This window comes from Homarus americanus, unplaced genomic scaffold (assembly GCF_018991925.1).
Source record: "Homarus americanus isolate GMGI-L3 unplaced genomic scaffold, GMGI_Hamer_2.0 scaffold31037, whole genome shotgun sequence".
NCBI lineage: Eukaryota > Metazoa > Arthropoda > Malacostraca > Decapoda > Nephropidae > Homarus > Homarus americanus.
In genome coordinates, this window is record NW_024722227.1 from 26,524,107 (window position 1) to 26,542,281 (window position 18,175).

General features: G+C 37.0%; 1 protein-coding gene across 1 annotated transcript in view; it reads left to right on the forward strand.

The window, feature by feature from the left end:
- Positions 1 to 55: 55 nt before the first annotated feature.
- LOC121862450 overlaps positions 56 to 18,175 on the forward strand; it is a 33,065-nt gene continuing 14,945 nt past the window's right edge. The window contains exons 1-8 of the mRNA XM_042360749.1: positions 56 to 366; positions 6,463 to 6,525; positions 10,131 to 10,349; positions 10,736 to 10,873; positions 11,414 to 11,563; positions 14,390 to 14,572; positions 15,066 to 15,136; positions 17,393 to 17,565. Of these exons, the coding sequence (XP_042216683.1) occupies positions 106 to 366; positions 6,463 to 6,525; positions 10,131 to 10,349; positions 10,736 to 10,873; positions 11,414 to 11,563; positions 14,390 to 14,572; positions 15,066 to 15,136; positions 17,393 to 17,565 (1,258 nt within the window). The 5' untranslated portion in view covers positions 56 to 105. The remainder of the gene's footprint in view (positions 367 to 6,462; positions 6,526 to 10,130; positions 10,350 to 10,735; positions 10,874 to 11,413; positions 11,564 to 14,389; positions 14,573 to 15,065; positions 15,137 to 17,392; positions 17,566 to 18,175) is intronic.

Below are 18,175 nucleotides of genomic sequence, written 5' to 3' on the forward strand. Positions count from 1 at the left end.
CTCTTTTGGTTGATTAACTTTAAGTGAATCATCTGAGGGATTGAAATATTTGTGTTAATGAGGTAGTGAAGACCCCGGAGTTGGGAGGTAATATAATAAAGGAAAATGAATTGTTTTAGTGAGGTCTTGGGGTCAGTGAGAAGGCGTCGTCGTGATGCTCCTTTGTCAGGGACGGTGATCAAGGTTGCTTGTCTCCAGGATCTATTGCAACACCTGGCAGGCAACACCACTAAACCTCTCAACACAATGGGTAACGCCGCCAGTGAAATTGAAAATGGATCTTCTCCCAAGAAAAGTTTACAGTGGTCTAGTGGCTGCCGCCCTAACTATGATGAACCCCCTGAGTTTTTGGTCAAACTCGCCAAGGTAATAATTTCTTAAGTGATTACCTATATAAATTATTTATTGTGTATTGGGTAAAATTTAGTTTCCTGTATTTAGTTATTCAAACCTAACCTAACCTAACCTAACCTAACCTAACCTAAATTCCTGAGATTCCCCGGATGACTGAAACAAAATTAATATCGTGTATTGTACTGTACTTGACTCATTCTGGAGTAATTAGTCCTGAAACAGATCACATGTAAGTTATTATAATTATTACAGGTAAAAATTATGGAAAGGTCTTGTACAGCAATCTTATGTCGAGTATTTAACAGCATAAAATAATGTGTGTCATTGGCACTAGGTGATTAGAAACTTTCTGAAGGGTAAATTTGCATTGTCACACTGTTCACTTTTAGCAAGTAAAAAATATATTTTTCTAGTGTATTTGTGTGTTTAGACCGAATAAGACCTTCATTTTTGGCGGAAATTAGCCGGGTTTTTTCGATTTTTTTTTTCGTTTGACTTTTTCTGAAAAAAAAAGTGGCTAAGCGACTAAAAAATACACAAAAAAACAATAGAAAAATAAAAACCTAACCTAACCTAACTTAACTGACTCTCACCATATGATGGAATCACCTATTTCTTACCTTATTGGCCTGGTTCTTGTTCGTCGTTGCATTCTGGGATTCTTACACAGTGCCATATATGTTGGTCTTTGTGATATTTACATTGTCTTGCTCTTAGTACACTTTACTGAGGTTGGAAGAACACCATGCGATCGAAAAAATGCTATAGTTTCTACATTTTTTTCCAAAAACTCGCAATCAGCTCCATATACTTTGTGACATCCATCGCAGACTTCCATGGTCGGAACTGATCTTGAATTTCAAAATATGAGAGACCCAAAATAAAACTCGATTTTGATTAGGCCAAATATACTCTGAATTAAACCCAAAACCATTTTAATTGGTTCCAAAAGCAAAAACACTTTTGATTGGCCGCGTGACGTATACGGGTACGCATGCGCGTCATGATTTATGAAGGAGACGCGAGAGACACGCAGTGTTGGATGAGGGGCAGACGATAATGGCGGGAGGTTAATGGAAGAAAATATACATTTTTTTGGAAAAGCAATCACCGTTATTATACATTTCCGCCGGTAATGTTGTACTGTAGATGAAAATTATCTTATAATTAGACGTCTTATTCGAATATGATAATAGATTAGTGTTGGAATGAACTGTGTGTAAACGCAATAATACCTTCTGAAGTACTATGTATCATATAGGGGTTTTACAAAGGTGTGCCCATTTCATCACCAACCCGTTTCGTCACCACATGTTTTACCCTTTTCTTCACCACTGTTTTTACCCGTTTCGTCACCGCGTTCATTCCCATCACCATACATTTCAGAAAATTCTTTCATAATTAATACATCAATATGTACATGAAAATTTAACAATTTGCCAAAATAACTGTTGCTTGGGATAGAAAATAATTAAAACCCCTAGTTTACAAAATTGTAATACAAAATTATGCCTCGGCAAAACAATACATTGGATTATGCAAGCATCTCACTTAGACAATTTATTAAAGACAAATTAAAAATAAAAACGTTATTACTCGTGCAAGCATCTCACTTAAACAATTTACTAAAGACTAAAATGAAACAAAAATAAAAACATTGTTACAACGCCTGCAATCATCTCACTTAAGCAGTATGTGAAAGACTAAAATAAAAAAATTAAAACATATTACTCATGTAAGCTTGGAAGAAGGCACTTGACAATTTTCTAGGAAATTAGAAGTGGTTTTTTCTTCATATTCATCCCACAACTTCCTGAGACGGACTTGTTTGTCATGTTTTGATTTTTTTTGTGCACGATTTTAGCTTGTGCTCAGCACAAGTGTAATTTCTATTCATTTAACACTTATGCCCCAGGTGATGTGCTAAAACACACGCCATTTCCCGCCACTGTTTAAATGCCCAGCGTGGGTTATCAGGTTCCCGTGTAACTATTTGCGTGTCACGCCACACCTGGGCCACAGGGAAGCTTCCTGAACATAATTACCTACTTTTGTTTGTTTCATTTTCATTGTTTGTCCATTTTATCATGTTGTATCAAAATAATATTGCTAAAAGTAGTGTAGTATTACAGGAAAATAATGCTATGATTATGTTATAAATATATTTATTTGTGGAATTATTATTGTTTTATTCATTACTTGCTCTACCAAACACATAGACAGCCAGACAGCCTGGTGTGTGTAGCCGAGCACTTGTTATGAAAAATAATGCAAATAAAATATTTAAATGAATTAGTTATAGCAAGTAAGTATTATGATCAGTAAATATATACATTACTGGCCACCTCAGACACAAAGGCAAGGTAAAAATAGCTGGCAAGTGTGTAGCTGACCACGCGGTCAACTGTCAAAACAACACTGTCCCCTTATCTCCCTCACCCCTGTGGCCCCAGGGAAGTTTCTAAAGGGTCAATGTACTGTATAGTTTTTCTTACATATTTTTTTTTTTTTATCATTTAAAAAGGTTAAAAATTATTTTTGGAATTACTCCCAGCGGCACCCTAACCCGGGGCTTAAGGGTTAAAATAATAACTTAAAATTTATCGTTCTAATACCAGCGACTAACAGACTGTTAGTGGTGATGAAACAGATTTGATATTGGTGATGAAATGAGTTTTTTGGTGATGAACTACGTTGGTGACGAAATGGGGTGTATCCATCATATGCAGTAAGTCCGCGCTTAACTTCGTCCTGCTTAACGTTGTTTCGGTACTACGTTCCTAAAAATTTAAGAGACCTATAATTCGTTTAACATCCCGGTGATCCGATACTACAGTACGTCGTTTTGCGTCGTCACGGACTACTTTCTACGGCGCACCACCCTCTCTAGTCTGGCCAAGCTACGCTCTCTCGGCTCGGCACAGAGTCTCTGTGACTCACCACCCTCCTCCTCTCCCGCCCTCCACCGCTCCTGCCATACTCCATTCCCCCCCGCCATCCTCCTTCACTCCACCACACACTCGCTCTACCACCTCCGCCCATCGGTGAGTACCAATACAAACTTAGTACAGTGGTCCCTCGGTTAACGAACACAGTTCGTTCCACAGAATTGTTCGTTAACCAGAAATTTCATTAACCGAATCCATTGTTTCAATGGGATATTGGGTAATTGGTTCCAGCTCACAGAAAAGTACACACAGTACAAAGTAAAAAAAAATCAGTAAAGTACACTTACTTTGAGGTGTGTATGTACAGTAGAAGGCTCGTGGATGATGATGGGCATTAGAAGTGGGGGTGGAGGAGAAGGGAGTATGGGTATGACATTGGGGTATTTTTGTGATTGGGGAAGCAGACCCAATTTTCCCTCATTTTTATCTATTCTTGATACGTTAATTCACCTAATTTATATATATATATATATATATATATATATATATATATATATATATATATATATATATATATATATATATATATATATATATATATATATATATATATATATATATATATATATATATATAACCTACCGCATTTGTATCTCAAAGGATACCTGTACAGCATTGTATAAGCATTGATTATGCATAAAATTTTGTTTTATCTGGGCCCCTCATAGAAAGTGTGGAGGCTGTGGCCCCCCTCACCCATTTACCCCTTCCTACACTACTGATTCTGTATGAAAGATTGTGTGTACATGTAACAGTGAAAAAAAATAAGGAAATTACGTTATGTCTACTTGAAATTACAAGTAGAAAAATAACTGCTCTGAGTGCTAACTCTGGCTCCTCAAGGTCTCGGGAACAGAACCTATTTTTTCCCATAAATTAATAATATCGATATACTGTGTGATTGACCATCTTATGATGGCTTTTCGAAGTCCCTAACCCCATCATATAACAGTCAACACCTACGTCAGTACAACTCCACCCAACGACGTCAGCTAGAAAAGGTACAGAAAAGGGCCTGCAGAATCATGCTCGGCGCAGAATACTCCGGCTACACCAATGCTCTCTCCACCCTGGAAATGCCATCCCTCAGTGACCTCCACCACCAATCACTGGAAAGGTTTGGCAGACAACTAATGCACCACCCTCGTCATCGCCACCTCCTGCCACCGGCAGCCCCCCACCCTCCTCGCGCAGTCTGCCACTACAACAAAATTCAGCCCATAAGAGCCCGCACCGATAGATATAAGAATAGCACCATCCCATCTATTGTTAAAATAATAAACAACTCCTGATTTATGTATTGTACAGCCCTGTAACTATATTCAATGCATATTATATCATTATGTCTAAATCAAATGTAAGTCTGTAAATTTTCAGCCACCGGCTGCAACTCTATTAATAAACCGTTTATTATTATTATTATTATTATTATTATTATTATTATTATTATTATTATTATTATTATTATTATTATTATTATTACAAGTAGTGAGACACTGACATCACTGGGTATGGCATGTGGAGGCACTGCTGGTCAGGTCCCACAGAGGGCATGTCAATAGCAAAGGTGCCGACAAGTTTATTTGTAGCAGGTCATTTTATATACAGTATAGGTATAGTGTATACAGTATAACTAAACCATTTTGGTACACTTGCACCAGGTTTATTTTTTATATCTAACAATTTAAGTAACTGATCTGATAAGTATAAAAAATGTAAATTAAATAATGTGCTTGAAAAAATTTACTTATGGTTCCTTTTTGCTAAGTGCCATGATTTTTTTGTTGGTACAGGATACATGTTGTTGGACAATGGTTGCTTAGGGTTTTGATTAGGTGTTTGTGAGATATCTTCCATATCTGAACTAACCTGCATGGTACAGGCTTAAAGGTTTCACTTGGCCTGTCTCTGTCCATGGTCTCAAGAGCTCTGAACACTTGACTGGTCATTCTTTGCCCTAAGGTTCCAGGATACTACTGAAGAACTTAATAATACAAGAGAGTATATGAGTGTGATTTTTTGGTACACATACCTTGCTCGTGTAGTTTAGTTGGGGTTCATGATGATGCTTGATAGTACTGTACTACCACATCCTTCCACTGGGCCAACTGGCTATTGTTGACAAGGGATGGGTAACTGTAAGATGAAACCCTCAGCTGTAAAATGGTAGGGACATTTTACTGTCGTACTCCCCCATAATGGCTAGCACAATGAGAGCTGCCTGCCCATGGTCTCAGCTTAAATATGTACAGTATTTCAGGATTAATTTTTCATATTCTATATCTGATAAAGAAGAAAATACCATAGATACAAAGGAAGAATAAGCTCAGCTCTGTAACACATGACTGCACATTTGACCAACTGCACTGTACAGTACTTGCATAGCTGGTTTGATGCTGGATGTAAGGAATTAAGGGTAGTGGTAATCTTTTAAGCTGTTGATCTAGATTGCCTCTGAATTTCCAACATTATTTTGATATTTTTAATTCCCATGAACACAAAAATATAAACAAGGTACAGTACACTGGTACCTGTTGATCATGTTGGAATCCCAGCCCAAATCTCCAAGTGCCTAAAGCTAAACTTGCTCATCCAGGAACCAAGACTATAGGTACAGGCCTCAGAAGTTATTGAATATTATTATTAATATAGTTTTAGGACATTGCAGTGAATGATTTTTATTAGCTGGATATCTTAGTGGATGAGATGTTCTTATTACCACCATGCTATTGTACTATTCCAGATGATACTATATGTTACTTAATACTTCCTTGAAATAAATGTATAGTATATATCAGGTGCCTAAAAGAGAACTTAGGTTCTCAACTGGCTCAGCCATGTTAATATTGTTGTTACTGTATTATCCACTCTGTATCTGTATTTTTCTGGCTAAATAAACTGTTTCAATTCAATTCAATTGTTTCAAGTCAATTCTTACTGTACAGATATGTCCCACATATTTTTAACTGTTATCTTTAGTAACATTTCTTTAATGGGGTCATCCTAGTTAACTGCATTCAAATTAGTGATACAGTATTGCCTTTGGGGCAGAACTGCTGAAGAAGGACTTTTTTATTGTAAGTTCAATTAATATGTTAAACCATTAATCCTATCCTTGCTGGCATGATAAACACAATATTGATAACCATTTTACTTCCAGATTCTGGTGGTGAAGTCCCTTGCTGAAGACAACTTGGATGGCATCACAGAAAATGTTTTCCTTGTAAGAATCATTACCGTAGTTGTTACCAAGTACAGTAGTGCACGAATTTCCAGTGGTGGACATTTTGCCGTTGTAAGGTTCAGAGCACGTAATATCTCTGTTAGCCATCATCCCTCAACCCCATAACTCTCTAATAGCCAGAATTGAAATTTGCTTGGAATTTTTCCAGAAAATTCCCTATTTCCGGATTTGGGAACAAAATCCGAGGTTGAAAATCAGGAGCATTTTCTGAAAATTTAAAAAATAAATACAAAATCTGTCCAAATTTTTATTTCTGGGTCTGGGAGCAAATATCAATTATAAAATAATGCTCAGTTACTGGAAAGTCTGAGAAAATTTTGAGATAATCACTCCAAACCTTTCTGCTCAGGGCCTGGGGACAAAGGTTCCCTGCATTATGAAAGATTGTATCATGTTTAGCCACATCCTCACGTGGTTGGTGCGTGGGTGGGAAGACCAACCGCTTGGGTAACGCCGCATTTTTCTGCTCTGGATATGTTTATAATTATGGTGCAAATGTAAATATTTCTTTAAGTGTACATACAATACTAAAAAAGTAACACAGTAATAAATCAATGTAATTCAGAGCTGAGCTAACAAGTCAGGTGGTGAGGTGACGAGTCAGGTGGCTAGGTGATGAGTCAGGTGGCGAGGTGATGAGTCAGGTGGCTAGGTGATGAGTCAGGTGGCTAGGTGATGAGTCAGGTGGCGAGGTGATGAGTCAGGTGGTGAGGTGATGAGTCAGGTGGAGGTGATGAGTCAGGTGGCGAGGTGATGAGTCAGGTGGCGAGGATGAGTCAGGTAGGCAGGTGATGAGTCAGGTGGCGAGGTGATGAGTCAGGTGGCGAGGTGATGAGTCAGGTGTCTAGGTGATGAGTCAGGTGGCGAGGTGATGAGTCAGGTGGCGAGGTGATGAGTCAGGTATGAGGTGATGAGTCAGGTGGCTAGGTGATGAGTCAGGTGGCTAGGGATGAGTCAGGTGGCGAGGTGACGAGTCAGGTGGCGGTGGTGGGTGACGAGTCAGGTGGCGAGGTGACGAGTCAGGTGGCGAGGTGAGAGTGAGTCAGGTGGCGAGGTGACGAGTCAGGTGGCGAGGTGACGAGTCAGGTGGCGAGGTGATGAGTCAGGGCTAGGTGATGAGTCAGGTGGCGAGGTGATGGAGTCAGGTGGCGAGGTGACGAGTCAGGTGGCTAGGTGATGAGTCAGGTGGCGAGGTGATGAGTCAGGTGGCGAGGTGAGTCAGTGGTGAGGTGGTGAGTCAGGTGGTGAGTGATGAGTCAGGTGGCGAGGAGATGAGTCAGGTGGCGAGGTGATGAGTCAGGGTGATGAGGTGATGAGTCATGTGGCGAGGTGATGAGTCAGGTGGCGAGGTGATGAGCAGGTGGCCAAGATGAGTCAGGTGGCAGGTGATGACAGTGGCAGGTGATGAGTCAGGTGGCACACATTAACAGCACTACTAAACCATTGTCTTATAACATTTTACTTTATAATTTCTATTTTAAAATTAATTGATACATGATGACTCGATTTGGCTACTGTTGCACTTAAACAACTGATCAGTGAATAAACCAGGGCTTTTTTTTTTTTATACAGGGATTAGCCCACCCGAGTACAGGTCACTGACCCACATCGCGGCCTGGGGGCGATAATGTTATAATAATAATGATAATATATAGTAAATAAAATTTATAATAAAAAATGCACAATTAAAAATAGCATAATAAAATAACAATGATAACAATAATAACAACACTGTAATAATAATAAAATTAGTAAAGAACCACAAAAAAAATGGGAAAAAGATCAAACATGAGAAATAATACTACAGTACTGTATACCCCTATACCTGTATATATGTTGTGTTGTCAATAGTAAGAGAAACAATTGAGACCCTGCAATTGTGTGTAAATGAGGCAGAGAGTCAGATCAGCAACCTGGGACTTGGTCACAATTTTTTTGATGCCATATGGCAGCAGGGTCTACCATTAGACAACCCATTATGCTTCCAATATCTTCCAAGGCGGTAGTACCTCCCTGTTTGGCAGCTGCCTACTACCTACTAATTAGTAAAGATACATTACTGTCATAATCTGTGCTTATTAAAACCTGTACACTTCATATGAGGCCTCCCGCATTGTCAGGATAACTCAGACCACCCGGGCGAAACCTGTTTTTTTGTTGGAAAGCACTCTTTTCGGCCTAGCTCTATATGATGGTAGTTGATAAGATCTCCTTGCTACACTGTAAATAAGTTTGAGAGCCATTTGAAAATAGGGTAGAACATTGATTTGTGGCAGACAGGAAGTATGGATTTGGCTTTCGCATCGTCAGGTGCTCTCGTCCCATCAGTGAGTGAGTGAGAGGAGCGGGCGGCCAATCACAGCGGCCAGCCCGCAGTCTCCTCCCCTGTTTCGGCCAATCACAGCGAGCGTCTGCTATCTATGTCACGGTCACTCCAACCAATGAGGCAGAATCACTCTCTCCCTCTCCCTCAGTTCTCTTTTGTTGTGGCAGGATCTACACTCTGATATCGATTAAAGTAAAAAAAAACATAAGCGGGTGGGAGTTTTGTCGCTTCAAGTCAACATTGCAACAACCCAGTACATTACTTCTTGATGCACTACCTACCATCTGCAAGTATAGTCCTTCAGCTTCAAAATGCATACAAAATGAATGCTGTATCTCAAAAAACGATCTAATAAAAGTCTATTTAATGCATTTCTTATTAAATATATAACATTCCACATATCTTTACTTTTATACTGTAAATGTTTTAGTATACAATATATACAGGTATATATATTTTTTGCTTTGATTCCATAGTATGTTTACTATTGCGCGTTTCCTATAACCAAATACATGTCTGCCATGCTGCACAAAACCTGAAGAGCCCCTGTAGATGCACTAGTGAGGGGGACTGTACATCCTACCCTCATTTATGTTGCTTTCAGATAATATTTCCACTTAACATAGCAAACTTGATCTATAATGTTGGGAGATGTGTGATCTACAACCCAACATTGTTCAGCACCTTCATCTAGCATTAATATTTGTAGAGGTCTGACAGTTCTGACTTACAATGAAATTAAAAATATATATGTATTTTTTTTTAGCAAATTCAGTAGAACTTCTGTACACTGGAATTTGCTTGTTTTTTTTTGGGGGGGGGGGATTCTCTGAGGTGCTGTGGACTGCCCCTCTGTTCACCAGTGATAGCTGTAGGTGGACAACAGTAGCTAGTAATGGTTGATAGTGAAGACCCTGGATGGACAGTACAGTAGTCTACCAAGTCAGTCAAACTCACAATTTGGGGGGGAAATGATGGAAAGATTGACACAACCACCTATTAATAGTGGAAATGCAAATGCAGTAAAGAAAGGTGGGATGGATTACTTTCATCGGGGGAGATATGTAGTAAGGAGAGAGGGCAGAGAGAAGATGAAGTGAAGGATGTTGTGTTAAGGTGTTGTATGCATGAGAGAAACATGTACAATATAGTATATATGGAAGAATTTGCAGAAAAATATACACTATTTGTGAAATATTGAAAGTGAAAGAACAACAGTAAATGGAGAGGCATAATAATTACTCTCTTTCACTTTCAGAAATATGTGTGTAAAGCCAACCAGCCTCTTGGTAAACGGTTGTTCCACTACCTCATCACTCACTGGCAGGAGGAGTCACCACCAGACCCTCAGATAGGGGAGCAAGAGACTCAGAAGGAGAACTTCGAGGATCTTTTGTCTAGGCCAGCATTCTTGTCCTCGGCAAATTATCTCATGGGGCTCATGACTGATCCACAACAACTTGAGTTTTACATTAAGGTAAAATATGTATTTGTTAATAATCTACAATTTTTGTTGCTCAAAGATTATTTTTTTTTAATAAATACCTGTACAAACTACAGGTGTGTTTGTAGAGGAATTCTTCTTGTTATATGGGGGGAACACTTTCTTGACTTAAGAGATACTGTATGTACTATGTTTGTAAGCTTTTAAGTGCCACATGGAGTTGATTGAAAAACAAAATCCTGTTCTCTTTTCTATTCTCTGAGGTACTGGGCCTCAAAATTACAGCAGCCTGAGGTGGCACTCTATATTAAATAAAATAAAGACATCTTAGCACATCCATAATAAATGCTCCTAAGTACCGGTCTCTGTGTAACTGTATCTTTTAATATTTATGTTATAATGATGTATTTTCTGTACAGGTATTTGCAGGAGACAAAGAAAAGATAGAAAGGAAAGATGTTTATGAATTAGTTTTTGCTGCCTACCAAATATCAACTGTTGCACATCACACCTGTTGTCTACCTGATGATATCCTTATGGCTGTTGTAAATGCTGCCGTGAGTATTCTGAGTACTGTATTCTGTAAATGGGAATGTAGATTAACTATCTATTTAATACTGGGTTTTTTTTGTAATTGGGTACAGTATAAAGATAAGATTGCAGCTCAAATGGATGCTAGTCCTAATAGGTCCCCTGCCCCGTATGTAATTACAGTACAGTATTAGAATTTAGACCTGTTAGGATTGAGCAGAGTTGTAACAGCCAAGTTTAATATAGTACAACACTCACCTTGTGTCCTAAGATCAAAGGCCAAATATGACAGTGGGATGTATTGTGATAGTCAGGTGTTATATATTGTGTTGTAATTCAAAGAGATAATTTTTAATAGTGAGGAACAGGACTAGTTCACCCGTGTCTCATTTTTTTTACGTTACATATACACACTTCTACATAAACACTCATACAAACAAGTTTAAAAATGGTCTAGTGTTTTAGCAATTCATATTCTTCTTGTATTTGATTTATTATTTTATGCTTACATGTTTAAACCTACAGTATGTAGTTCTAATGTCATGTGTTTACCTTACAATAAACAGATGCATAAGAAGGAAAGTGTCAACACCAAATATCTGCACAGTTGGGTGTGTCAGCACTGCCCTCGCTTGGTCATGTGGCTACACCGCTACATTACCCACATCCTCACTGTGGGTCACCGTACTATACCAGACAACAAGGATGAGGAAGAGGTCAGTATAATGGTACTTACTTGTGTCATGGTAGAGATGCAACCACAGAGCTTTGGCTGTAACCCTTAACAGGTTGATATTGGCCCGTGGGTAGACATATTTGTGTGTTACATGCACATGTTTAAGTATTACACTAACTGCTTGCCTTTACTGTGTACAGTATAGTAAGTAGTGTCACCTCTTTGTCATACATATTCCACTGCTCTGCTCTGGAGTCCTCATGTGATTATACCTACCTTTTTGACCAGACTCAAATCTCTTGAACCCAGAACTCTCCAATAGCCGGAATTGAAATTTGCTCTGAATTTTTCCAGCAAATTCACTAAATTCTGAGTTTTGGAACAAACTCCGGAGTTGAAAATCAGGAGCATTTTCTGAAAATAAAAATAAAATTAAATCTGGAAAATCCATCCAAATTTTTGTTTCTGGGTCTGGGAGCAAGTATCGATTATGAAATACACCCCCCTGTACTGTAATGCACAATTATCGTAAAATCTGGGAAAATTTAATTTTTGGTCGTATTTATATCACAAATACTTTAATGTTATATTAACTGCCGTATATCTTCAAGATTTTAACCTGCTTTTGACTTGTTCATAATTTCTGTACTGTATAGGAAAGCCTCTGATAACGATCATTTATATTTAAGACCTTGGTTAATTTAGGACCCAATTCAATTTACACCATTATTTTCTTTGAATTTACAACAACAACAAAATAAAAAATTAGCAAATTACATTTTCACATTAATAATAACTAAATCCTGATATGTATTATAAAAATAAACACTCCTTGCGGACGGAGGCTGCCGGGCTTGTGAGGGTGACGCCAGCATCACTAGTATAAACAGTAGCAGCTGACGGGCCCTTTGTTTTCACGCATCTGAACATGAAAAGGAGAAAAACTTTCTCAGGTTTCTTATGGCATTTTTTGCATCCATATTCAACATGAGCAAGAAAGCAGGTGATGGTAGTGCTGGTTCAAAAGCTAAAAGAAAGTGTATAAGCTTAGCCGAGAAACTAGATGTGTTAAAACAATATGAAAAAAGGTGAGAGGTCTGTGGATATTATATGGAGCAAGTAATGAACATATTTTCTGAAGTGGATCCATTAACAGAACAAAAGATTAAAATTAACAGGGACATGAAAAACACTTATGGCCTCTAAATAAAGATGTATAATGAGTAAAGAAAGCGGCTGTGAAAGGGGTTTTGGACAGCTTTATTATTCAAAGATTTAAACCATTAACTTCAGCTACACCATCAAATTCAGCATCATAAGCAGCTTCAGCAACAACTTCAGGTTCAGTAACAGTTTCAGTAACAGCTATGATATCTTTGTGGAAAGCTTCAGCTTCAGCCAGAGTTGAACCTGATTAACTTCGTCATCTGAGTAAAAACTCGCATAATATTCATTGGCTGTCCTTATGTTTTAGACTTTACCACCATTTGAGTAGAATTTGTTTTACATTAGTAAGTATTATTTAAAATATATATGACCAGTAATAAGTGTTGCATTCATATTCTTATGTAGAGAAATGACAATATTTTCACATGTACGCACGTACATACGATCTATTTTGTTTTTTCTTTACCATTAATGGCTAGCTACTTCTATTGTTCCATTTATTAACATTAAATAACATTACTTAATACATACATATTCATTTTTTTACATTAATTTTACCACAGCAACAACCAGGGTCTTATTTTCTTCGGTTTCTTATGTAGAACCATCGTCATTCGTCACGGTGTTGTAAACATGAACGAAAACAGTGCCGTCTCGTCTCCTCTTGCGTGTTTTAATATTCTACCTATTATTAATGAATTGCATTGTTCATTTCGCATATATAAATGTTAATTCAATCAAATACATATTCAGTAATAAACAATAATGAATCTTTTGTACATATTCTTAACAAGATAAATGAGCAGTTTCCTTGAGTGCACAAGTATTCATTGACGTTCCACTATCACTCTTTTTTTTTTCTTTAACATCAATGGTTTCTTCTACTGTACATTAAATAATTAATTAAAACATACATATTTTTTACATTAATTTTACTACAGCAACAACCAGGGTTTTATTTTCTTCAGTTTCAGATGGATAACTGACGTTATGGGTGTAAACACTGACAACAACAATGGCGTCCCATCTCCTCTTGTGTGACCATATTATTATTGATTTATATTGTATAAGGTGCATTCATAAACATTATTTAAAGAATATAGTTGTCATTTTTTATTAATTGTTTTGTTTTGGGGGAAAAGAGGGTAAAAAGCCACACAAAAGATATGAAAAAGTCAGACTTTGGAACGCATCGCATTATTATTGCTTTACTTTAATGATAATTATTGATTCGCGATGCGATGATTCACCTTACACAGCAATATTGGAGGACACATTACCGTCATTATTCGAGGCTTTACTGTACTGCTCTTCAAAAAAAATCTCATTTATATCACAAACTTCGTCGTCACTGTCCTGTCCATTTTCTTGTCTTATATTTTATTTCAGTTTGATGCCATTATCTTTTTGTCACAGTAGCATTTAGATGTACTGGACTGTTATGAAAACATTCCATTCTTGCTGCAGGATGATTGTGATCACTGGGTAAAATGTTTTGGGGAGATTTACTTCTATGGTCTCTGCCTTGATGTTGAATTTCCAGAGGCATTAAGACTTCAAAAGTGTTGGTTGATAGATAGATTGAAACCTAGATTTACAGGTGCTGTAGATATTTGATACAGATAAAGATATAGCAAGATTGATAGGTATAGTTTAATAATATCAGAAGAATTATAGAAAGCTTGCTGTTACTCAATAGGATGACCGAGACACACCTATCCTAGACTGCCCCAGCAAGTCTTCATGTGTGACTCTTCACCCAGCACTCATCTGGCTCCTCACATGCACACTTCCATTAGTGTACCACAAGCAACAGAAGAGCAAGAATGCCCCGTCCCCCAACAATGTGTTGCTAGATCCTCATGTCTTTATTGAGAAAATGGTAAGGTTATAATTGTTTGTTTGTTATGGTGAATTAACTCGTGTTTTTTCATTTTTTTTAAATCCCAGTTTCAAAATAATGTTAACAGCAAGCTGCTTTAACTGTTGTTGTTGGTCACTTCATGACATAATGGCATGACATGATGGCAATGTTTTTAAGGGTGGATGCCATTACACACAATACCGTGGCTTGTGCTCCAGGCATGCAGATGTGACCAAAAGCAAAAACTAATTACTATACTCCTAATTATAGCCTTAATCCATCATCTAGAAACAGTAAGGATAAAAACTTCCAACCCCTGACATTTTGCTTATAGTTGTTCATATGTGACTGACATAGGTCTTAGTCATTGCCTCACCTTTGTGTTTGCCTTCATGTAGTAACACCCTAATTGCTTTGTTACTCTGATTGTCCTCATGCTGATTGTTCTTCTCTTGCTATACAGTATACTCAGTGTTTCATAAGTGCATGAATAAAGACAAATTTCTTATAGATTTCCGCTGTGAGTCCAACACACTGGGTCCCTTTGTATAACAGTGAAAACCATGGCCTCAGCATCAACAGGTGAGTCTTAGTAGAAAATGATATGATGACAGTCTCCTTTCTCTTGTTAGCAACAACCATAATAGAGGTACAGTAGGTAGGAACTGAGATGATAGTTACAGGCAATGATTATTATAGGATGGATCTATATACGCTCATCAGTTTTATTTAAGATCGGGAGAAGTTTCCAAATGTTCGTATATTTGCTTAATTAATGAAGAAAATTATATCAATGAACTGGCAACTCAACTACAACCACCGCTGCCACAAGATTCTCACATCAAATTTTCTTCATTATTTAAGCAAATATAAGAACATTTAGAAACTGCTCATCATCTTAAATAAGAATTTATAGTTTATTATTATAAAAATTCTACCTTTGGATTGTTTAATATTTATCCTGACAGTAATGGAGCCAAAAATAGATCCACCAATCACAATCGCCTTTACATACAGCCTTATTCTACCAAGTATTGCCAGGTAAAATTGCGAGCACGTGACCCAGGGAGGGGTCAGTGCATCTTTGGTTAACTATACATATCATGTAAGGTAAATGAAAATAAATCTATAATTTTTGTAAATTTATTGAATTTATGTCCATTTATTTATTATTTTAGTTATTTAGACATCATTTAATCATTACAGTAGAACGTCCATATAACACAAGATACGTTCCAAGAGAGGTCGCTTTAAACCGAATTCGCACTAAATCGAAGTTTTGTTTCAATGGAATAATTTAGTTTGGTACTTGAGAGCAACACAAAATGCTATAAAGACTGAGAGTCTACCCAGATGCACCTCAGCCCATCTCCTAGAATAAACAAAACATTGTTTTTTGTAGTTTTATGTTAAAACAAACACTCATAAATCAACACAGCTAAAATTATGGAACTTGAAATGGTCTGTTTACTAGCTATCAGCTGATGGGGGATGAGGTGATATGTTTGACAGTTGATGTCAAGGTCTAGTGCTTATTTATTTATCTGTCCTTAAAGAGTGACTAAGTTTTTCTCTTATAAAAATTCACTGAACTGATATGGGAGAATAGAATTTACATTGCTAGAATTCTTATAAGATAGTGATTAATTTGAATATAACCATGCTATAGTTTGCACTAGACAAAAATTTTAGTAATCATTTAATACATTATTTTGAGTACATGTACAGTACAGCTTTGCCCTTAGGACAGTGTAGCGTGCCCAGAGAAACATTAGGCGCAAATTTTAAAATATGATGCACCAGATTGACTCATGCAAAATAGGAAAGATTTGCTTTAAGTTAAAACATTGTCCTTAATTGTGGGTGTCGCTTTAAATCAATAATCTTAAATTTAATCACTTTAAATCAACGTTCCACTGTATAGCAGCAGGATATAAAACTTCTTCAGGGTCTCAGGAACAGAACCTAATTCACCTCTTAAGTTATTAATATTGATATATGATCAATCACTGATCGGTGGCTTTTTGAGATTGCTAACCTCATCGTATGACGGTCATTGCCTGTATCTTGTTATCCTGTGGAGGTGATACGATGACAACAAAATTTCATGTAAAAAGTCAGGGCTTATTTGTTTTGGCGTTATTAACTGTAACTTATGAATACTAAATGTAACCTTATTATTTGCTGGCTTTCATTTTGTGATATATAATATGCTTTGTTCACTTTAGATAGTAACAAGAAGGTAATTATATCTGGTAATGAATATACTTTATCTTGTTTATGTAAAAAAAAAAAAATTGTCGACAGTATTCTTGTCTTGTTATCCCAGCACATGTTGGATGAAAATTAGGAAGTTTTCAGTGTTCTTGAGAATTTAGGTGGCAATTGTTTTTACACATCACTTTGGTATTTTCCTACCACCTTTGAGGGAACTTTTTTTCTTATGGTTTGGAGGAAATAAAGTTTTGAAACAAAAGATTTTTTTTCCTTTCATATTGAGTGGATTCATTAGCTTAGAGTTTACTTATTGCATAAAAAGTTGACAGTGTTTCAGGAATGAGTCAAGTCTACTAGAGGGTTGTGGTGGCATGATGCATATCTATGGAGTTGAACTTGTAGATACACACCCACATCAATCTTTTAATTTTAATTAAGAAGATAACTTGTCCATCCACAGCCTTGTGTGGGCACATAATGTGTGTTATAAATGTACCAATCTATGACAGGAAGAAAAACAGTACAAAGTAATTTTGGTTTTTGTAAAAGGCAATTGGAGAACTACTCTTCTACAATAGAAGTTTTCTTTCGCTCTTTTAATAATGTTTCTTCCTCCCATAGGTTTCAGCACCATGTGTTTGGCTACCATAGCGCAACTATAATGTTTATAACTGCGGAAGGTGATAACATATTTTGCCTAGCATGCGACTGTGAATGGAAAGACTCGAAACATTTCTGGGGTGGCGAGAATTGTTTGTGCATGCACTTGACTCCAGAATATAAAATTGTTGAAAGTAAGTTTTAATAATTTTTTTCAATTGTTGTCTCGGTCTCCAATAATTACTTTAGTATTCAAGTTAGGAGTGACAATTTAAAGTTGAATTTATGTAATTTTATCAGGAGCTTTTTGGAAACAAATATAGTGTTAGTTTTTAACCCCTAGTGTAAGGGGTTTCCTCTGAGCTGAATAAAATCATCAGGGGTTACCCAAATAAAATATTAAAAGTGAAGGGATTAAGAGTGATTTCTGTAATTAGGTTAGTGATGTCATGAACTATAGAAGTCACAATTCTTCTGACAAGATGTATGACTTTAAGGAGGGAACACAAAAAACAGTGACGCTCATTAAACCTTACTCCCACGTGGGGTAAATCGAGAAAAATCAACTTTTCCAGAAATAATTTTTAACCTTTTTAAATGATAAAACAACCAAAATAAAAGTAAGAAAAACTATATATTGACCCTCTATAAACTTCCCTGGGGCCACAGTAGTGAGGGAGATAAGGGGACAGTGTTGTTTTGACGGCTGAGCTGGTGGTCACTACGCACGTAGTGGCCATTTTCTGCTTGCCTTTGTGTCCGGGGTGGCCAGTAATGTATATATTTACTGATCATAATACTTAC